The sequence below is a fragment of the Equus quagga genome, chromosome 4, assembly GCF_021613505.1.
Source record: "Equus quagga isolate Etosha38 chromosome 4, UCLA_HA_Equagga_1.0, whole genome shotgun sequence".
Taxonomy (NCBI): Eukaryota; Metazoa; Chordata; class Mammalia; order Perissodactyla; family Equidae; genus Equus; species Equus quagga.
In genome coordinates this window covers 141,847,306-141,855,577 of record NC_060270.1, presented here as the reverse complement: position 1 = coordinate 141,855,577, position 8,272 = coordinate 141,847,306, and the positions used below count along the sequence as shown (strand labels likewise).

At 47.8% G+C, this 8,272-nt stretch overlaps 1 protein-coding gene across 1 annotated transcript in view; it reads left to right on the top strand.

Moving 5' to 3' along the window:
- Positions 1–1,227, top strand: part of LOC124238716 (gamma-crystallin C-like) — a 7,677-nt gene extending 6,450 nt beyond the window's left edge. The window contains exons 3-4 of the mRNA XM_046659872.1: positions 10–60; positions 955–1,227. Of these exons, the coding sequence (XP_046515828.1) occupies positions 10–60; positions 955–1,227 (324 nt within the window). The remainder of the gene's footprint in view (positions 1–9; positions 61–954) is intronic.
- Positions 1,228–8,272: the final 7,045 nt, after the last annotated feature.

The window sequence follows — 8,272 nt, the reverse complement described above, 5'->3', positions numbered from 1 at the left end:
GACTCCCAGCACTGGATGGGCCTCGGAGACGCGGTGGGCTCCTGCCGCCTCATCCCCCAGGTAGGTTCGGCCTGATGACGTCAGTCACGCCGCCTGAGTGTCCTCACTGCGTGTTGAGACGGCTTGGGGTGCGGGAGCTTTTCCTTTAAAAACACCTAAAGCTCACGCGGTCTTTAGATTCCTGCCTAAGCCCAGGAAGACCCACACACAAAGACAGCAGAGAAGTAAGGAAGAACTCGCTTCTGCGAAGAGTCAGTTTCATTTTTAATTTTTGCTACCATTAGGTCAAACAGAAGTTGTCCTTAACAAAGGTAACATCTTAGTGGGATGTGAAACAAAACTTGCAGAGAGGAAGCTTCTTGGGCATAAGAAGGCCGTATTTCTAACAAATTAATTTTTACCTACAGTAAAGGAGTTGATAGTGAGTGCATTAGACAGGTCCCACCACAGACTAGTGAAAACAGAACACTGTTGTTAATATAGACTATGCAAAGGTGGTGTCCAACTTTGGAAAAGATAATGTTCCTTAATTTGGAAAATCAGTTGAGTTCTGATTCCAAGTGACTATTTAAACCAATTTTTCACTGAAGTATGTGACTTTTAAAATCCTCCCTTAGTGATAAGTTTATATGGATATAAATTTGGGAGACAATACTCATATTAAAAAATACTGGTCAAAATATAGGTTTGAGTTAACACAGAGAATTAGGAATCCAGATATTTGAGTTCCTGATGGATTCTAACCCAGACTTTGAACCTCTTAAAAACTGCATCTCCTAGATAAGAAATAGAAAGCGAGTGTGCAAATATCTGTGAAGTGCTAGCAGAAGGCAGGCCTGTGCACAGCACCCACAGCAATCCTGTCTCAGTCTGTTCACTGGCAGTCCCCAGCCCCAGCCCACCAAGCTCATCTGTTGTGGGCTTGCTTCTCCCTTCTCTCTGTGGACCCGGCAGACTGGCGCCCACAGGCTGCGGCTGTACGAGAGAGAAGACCACAAGGGCCTCATGAAGGAGCTGAGCGAGGACTGCTCCAGCATCCAGGACCGCTTCCACCTGGCTGAGGTCCGCTCCCTCCACGTGCTGGAGGGCTACTGGGTCCTCTACGAGATGCCCAGCTACCGGGGGCAGCAGTACCTGCTGAGGCCGGGCGAGTACAGGCACTACCAGGACTGGGGGGCCGTGGACGCTAAGGCAGGATCTTTGCGGAGGGTGGTGGATTTGTACTGAAATAGGTCCACATTCCCATTTTCCCCATTTGAAGCCTAATAAAGTATTTAGTCTGCATTACTGGCAATTGCTGGCTTCTGTTTTTCTTCCGTGTGTGCCCGTTAATTCCCCTGTCACGGGTCCCAGAGAATAAATGGATCTATTCTAGAAGAGCTTCAAGGCGCAGGAGTCTTGAACGAGGGTCAGAAGTGAGGTGGAGGGAGGAGCCAGCCTGTCTGAGACAGAGAGGCAAGTCAGGGCCAGAGCAACGGGAGGGCTAACTGGTGAGAAGGGGGCCTTCAGCCGAGGGCCTCAAGGAACAACATTCTGGAGTTTTCTTCTGACCCCAGAGGCGGTTGGAGACCAGGGCGTCACAGATTAGTAGTAAAGGGAAGACCACTCAGCAAAAAGCCTGATTAGATGAAATAGGGAATCGTGGCTCTGTTCACCCTCAAGCACAGTGTTATATAACCCAGGCCAGGGCTGCCCTTGCCCGTTGCCTGCCCTGGGACTCAGTGAGAGGCCCTCCTTCCTGTTCTCACGGCTCCTGACCCGTACAGCCTCCGGGCCGGTACAGCCCCTGGGCTAAACACCGCGTGAAGGGCAGAAACTGCACAGCTGTACCCGGCGCCCGGCTAATGCAAGTAAATTAATGAGAGGTACACGTGGTATAGTGCACCACGAACACAGGAAGGCCTTAAGTGCAGAACAGCAGGCTCTGACTAAAAGGCACGTTGAAGAAACCCACAGCTCTTAGACACCTTTGACTGAACTAGCATCTGCTTGCTCACAAGCAAAGCCCTGCATGTGAAAAAAAAAATGAAAATCTTTTCATCAATAGAGAATTAATTCATTTTTAGCTTGAAAGTTTTCTAGCTACTTTACAAATTCTATAAAGAGAGAAGCGGGGTCCTCAGACCCCACTCGTCACTGCTAACCCCCGCTTACCCTGGGAAGCCGCCTCCTCAAGCTCTCCCTCGTGTATAAAGACGTCCCATGAAACATAGCCTTGTTTTCTTTACAAAAATGGAACCATGCTGTACATTTTAGTCTGCAACTTGGTTTTTTTTTCAGTCTTATGGAATAGGTTTAAAGTTTGATAGGAAATGAAATTTTAGAGAACCTCATTGGGCATATTATGGTACACAGAGTCGCAACACCTCCTGCGGTTCAATAAATCTGTGATGTTTGCTGCGCTGGAGTTTTGGTTGTAGAAAACCTCAGGACCCAGGGGATCGCATCCACGGGATGAAGTTCAAATGAAAGGCTATTCTGTCTTAGTGATGTTACCTTAACACAATTAAACCCAGGTAAATTTACTCATGGTCGGTCCATTTACCCTACTAGAGGGCTTACAAATCCACAGCAGGAGCCCACTTTTCTAAATCGTAATTTCTATTAAAACTAACTTGAGTAGATCACGAATTAGAATGCCAAAAACATAAATTCTTGACATAAAGCATGTGGGTCTAAAAGCGTTTCAGCACTTCCATGGGAACCTTTGGGACTGTGTTTCTAAGTTTGGGGGATACATATGTATTCCCCTCTGTTGCTGTTACTAAGGTTTGAAAATTTTGAGACGCTCTTTCTTATAGGTCTGTTTATCTGTATTGAGTGTTTTCCCAGTTTCATTGGGAAAGAATCGACATACATCTCTGTGTAAGTTTAAGATGTACAGCATGATGGTTTATTCACATATGTTGTGAAACACAACTTGCTTTTCGCATGTGACATGATATGGGCCTACATCCAGGTTGGTGCCACAATTTTTGGCAATGACCAAAGTTAGGTTTTCTCTCCATCTCAGTAGAATGAGGCTTAGATTCATAAAATATTTTGAGTCATAGAAAATAAGGAAAGCGATAGCTCTTACATACTTCATTTTGTAGACTGGCCTTTATACCAGCTACACAAATCATTGACACTGCGTGCAGCAAAATCCGAATCTGAATTAGTCTCTTTTTCCTTCCCTTTTGTTTGAAACCAACTGAATAATTAGGGAGCAACAAAGGGTCACTTTCTGGACTAGAACGGGAGAACAACTAGAACTCAGCCCGATCCTGAGCCGTCCTCCCTCCAAAGACGGCCCCCATCAGTCATTCCAGGCAGCTAGTGTCACCCTCTGCTTCTGCGCCCAGGTGCAAGGATCTCAGGTCCTAACTTAGGTTCCTAGCACACTAAGTACAATTAGGTCTGACACACATTTGTCACTCCCTCAATTTTCTGTAGAGCATTGAAATCAAGCCACATTTTGGGCCAAGCCATTTACTTTTCAGCTCTATGAGAAGTGTGGGGTTTTTCCATGATTCTTCCTCTAGCTTGAAATAAATCCTCTCTTCCTAGGTAGTGAGAGAAGCGAGCCCCAAGTCCTCTTGTTTGGGTCCTCCAGATGGACCCTGAATTTCAGCTGTCACTGCATGTGGCTGAGGTGGCGCCACACAGACATTCCCACCACGTTCCTCCACATGCTCGCTAGGACTCTGCATCCCGGTGCTTACTCATAGGTTACTGTTTTCACCCATCTCTCCCCACAGAAACAACTCTGAGCAAAACGATGCTTTTTTAAATTTATTTTTTGTTCTTTAAATTTTTGATTAAAATGATGATTTTTATTCTTTAAATTGTATCTGCTTATTTCCACTATGTAAACGTGACTTTGCAAACACCTCCTTTACAAAGTGGGTAACAGGAACTGAAAGCATCATATTATACGCAGTTGGTGTTTAATTCATACACATCAACTTACAAAGATTTATGACCCAAAGTCATGCCAAAGTATTTCCACAAGTCAACACAGGACTGTGGAGATTCTTTGACCATGAGAGAGGCTGATGGCACAGGTCATCTTCCTCTCCAGTGCTCCTTCCAGTCCATCACACTGTGCTCTTCCAGGCCGATGAACACTCTCCAAAGTCTTCCTAGAGTCCCAGCGTCTGGACATCTGTTCCCTCCTCTCTCTGCGCCATTCCAGCCCTGTGCATGCAATTAATTTTCTCCGAGTCAAAAGCTCCGTGTACTCTTGTTCCCTGGAGAACAAAAGTCTCTCTAGATCCTACCAGAAATGTATTTCTTAGGAATTCGGTTTTATTTATGATAACCTAAGAGGTAACCTATTTTTGTGTTTTTAAAGTATTACTTTTTCTTATTTCCTTAAACTTAGAAACTTCCCTTTTAGTTCTTCTTTCTGAGATTAAGCATCTTAAAACTATCCCCCCTTTTGAATCACAATTAGCCCAGATAAACTTCTAGGCATGACTGCCACAAAATCGGACCAAATACTGTGTTTGCTCTGTGTTTTTTTATACTGAAAGTTTGAAATTCTGTAAAATCACTTGGTAAAATATTCCATATAGCTTTTATGAGAAAGTTCTCTCGAAGGACTAATTTGAAATTTTCAACATTTAGTTAAGGTCATTTCATTCTTATTAACAATTAGTAATCAACACTGTGGCGTGTAAATAATATCATAGCCATTACAGATGGAATTTATATTTTACCATATTATTCTATGCCTATTTTGCTCCCCCAACTTAAACACTTTCTGTTTCTTCCCAACCTGTACAAATAAGAGTGTGGACTACAAATGAAACGGGTGAAGCTCCTCTTCTGTTATTAAGTAGACAATGTCCCACATGACTTTTTTTTCAAACAGTCTCCATGGCATCAGCCAGTGACAGCAGCCGGAATACTCCAGAGGGGGTGCGACCCGTGGGCTCTGACAGCAGAGAAGGGAGAGGAAACCCTCCTCACCCGGCCCTTTGTTCGGCTCCTGCCAACACAGCAGTATCCTGCTCCAGCGAACCCGCCCAATGCTGGGAGGGGGCGTGGCCACAGCGAGGGGAGAAGAGCAGTGTACCCCCACCCACCGCCCCCCGCCCCCCCCCCCCCCCCCCCTTAGGGCTGGGACGTGTCCACCGCATGGGGAGGGGACCTTGTCCACCACTCCCCTCCCCCCACCCCGAGGAGGGAAGCCCTGTCCACCGCCCCAGGAGGAGGAGCCTCTTGCATGGGGGGCTGCTGGCTGGCCTCTGAGCCTGTCCTTGCCTCCTGCAGATCACCTTCTTCGAGGACCGGAGCTTCCAGGGTCGCGGCTGCGAGTGCACCAGTGACCAGCCCAGCCTGCAGCCCCACCTGAGCCGCTGCAACTCCGTGCGCGTGGACAGCGGCCCCCACTACCAGGGCCACCAGTAGGGCCACTTGTTGCAGCATGGCCACCACCCCGGCTATCAGCACTCCATCTGCTCCTGGTGTCCCTGGTCCTGCTGTGCCCTCTGGTCTCATCCAGGGTCCAAATGTAGTATTCATGCCAGAGGACAGCAGCTTTCTTTTTTCTGGCTCTGGCTGTGTTCTCTTTTCCTTCATTAATGCAAAGCTTTTAATTGGACAATGTATTTTATTTTGGTAAAATTAACTGGCCTCCACTGGGAAGAAGTAGTGTGTGGTATTAGCTGTGTCTATGCCACAAGTGGTGAACGAGCAAAGGATTGACTCCTAACTGCCAGGCCGCCTTAGGCTGGTTCCTGGGCTGTTTCTCTCTTCATCTGTGAAATGGGACTAGCAAGAGTAGCTCATTCATAGGGTTCTAAGGAGGCGAAAGGAGGGTACCTGGCACATGGCAAGCCCCCGCCAATATTAACTGTTATGGTGAACCTTGGGGTCTTTCAAGTCCTGCTTTTTGATTAGGCCAAACAAGTAACCAACCATGTGGCTCCGATAGCTCCTGAAAGCACACCCTCACCCACGAAATCCCCAGCAGCCTGGAAGTCCACAGTTAGGGATTGTCTGCTTTGACTAGGACAGAGTCCTGTGGAAAAGGTGCCACTTGTGCGGATTTTGAAACCCCCTCAGAGGGTTCCATACCCTGTTAGGACCCAGACTGGCATTAGGAGCTTGAAACTCTAGGCTTCCACTTTCCTTCCTGACTCTTCCCATCACAGACCGAAAGCTCTAGGCATTAGTTTCTCAGAAAAGAAGAAAAGCTTACAATGGTTGCTGCATGTGTGTCGGGCTGTCGTGAAGATCTGATTGCATAACGGACATGTGAGCCCTTTACAACCATGAAGATGCCCTACGAGCTGTCTTCAGTCCGCAGAAGTGATGCTTCTGAGAGCCTTTCCTGCAGAGGACTTGACAGTGGGAGAAGGAAGACGCTGAGTGGGGACCTGCGGGAAGGAAGCAGCAGATAGAAGAAGAGCCGGTGCTCAAGGAAGGATAGGACTCCCCGGCCAGCAGCCTGCCTCTCTGTTCTTATAAAGGTTCTGTGATCTGCTGATCTGGAAAGGCCTCCCTCATGAGCTTGAGCTTCCGTTTTCATTAATTACCGAAAACTGCTTTGCAGGGACACCTTCCAGAGCCAAGGGCTGAAACCTTGTTTATGACGGCTCTTGCTTCTCAGGGTTTCAGAGCAGCAGGGCTTAAAGCTCAGAGAAGAATTGAGGGATTGCCTGGCTGGACCCTCTTCTCGAATTGCCACCCATCTGTGCCTCACTTGGGGAGAGCAGTTTGACTTCCTCCCCTGGCATCTTCTAATGCTATTGTCCTTTTGTTTTGATGTCTCATTATTTTTATATCATCCAAGGAGAGCTTCAGTCCAGCTTAGGTCTCTGAAGGAGAGAGCAAAACAAATACACAAAAACTGTTACTTAAGAATGGTACTAAATAGAACCAGCGTATATGGTTCATGTCTTTGTGGCCCAAACAACTCTAGGGAACACCATTCACATCATGGTCTGTGTGAATGGCGCCCTCTTGAGTTTTATAGTATACAACCTATCCAGCCGTACGCAGCAGCCCTGGTATTGGCAGTGTCTTTCTTTAATTTGTCACCTTTGATATAGAAAAGATAAAGAAACACCCATTCCCTCAGGGATGTGTATGACTGGTTGCCAGAGGCTGGGTTCCTGACTCTTCCGCGTCTGTAACAGCTGAATCCCCAGATCAGCTCCCGCAGGATCAGGATCTACAGGCAAGAGGACTAGAGGCCAGGAAGGGAGCTCACTGAGGCCTGCTCCTCGCCTCAGGACCACTTCCACTTCCACGAGATCCACTCCCTCCATGTGCTGGAGGGCTGCTGGCTCCTCTACGAGACGTCAACTCCCTGGGCCAGCCATGGCTGCTGAGGCGGGGAGCCCACGGACGCCGCCACGACTGGAGGCGTGGACGCCAGAGCGGGCTCTCTGAGGAGAGCTGTGCATTTCTGCTGAAGTGTTTTTACTCCACCCCTTCCCCATCCGGAAGCCAGTGAAATGTTTTCGGGTGTTTCACGCAGTTGCATGGTCCTCTTTCCCCTCAGGCTCCTTGGAACGGCTCAGAGAAAGTATAGTGAGGAGTAACGTGACTTTCTGCCACGCGTCAGCGCCAAGGGTGGAGGGGATGGCAGTCAAGAGCTCAGCCCTGGAGCCAATGCCTGGGTCCAAACCTACCCACCAGCTGCGGGTGAGGGGCAGGGTCCTTAGCATTCTCTGCCTCAGTTTCCTAATCACACTGTTTATCTCACAAGGTTATGATATGGATTGAGTTAATATTTGTAATTCAATTACAACAGTGCCAGGCACGAAGTAACTGCTGTATAATAAGTATTTGTAACATAAATTTCCTTGGTTATTATTGACTATTTGGACCTTATAAATTGGTGTTTTTGCAAGTAACAATAAAGAGTTGAGGTTCACCTGCATCAGAATCACCTGGAACACTTGTTAAAATGCAGGTTCTGAGGCCCCACACCAGGTGCTTCTTATGCAAATGAAATCTGAGAGCAGTTCTAAATCTGGTTTCTTGCAACAGAATCGCATCCCAGAAGATGGAGCACCTCCATTTTACATGCTGTGCTCTGTGCTGGGAAACAGCCCAGGGGGAGCAGAACCTCCACAGAACTTTTATAAGAACTCCCAGGGCGTGGTAGAGGTATGTTCATTTCGTGTATGTCTGTGGGGCCTCACGCGTGTCTCTGGGGTCTCATGCGTGTCTGTGGGGCCTCATGCGTGTGTCTGGGGTCTCATGTGTGTCTGGGGGGTCTCATCCGTGTCTGTGGGCTCTCATGCATGTCTGCGGGGTCTCATGCGTGTCT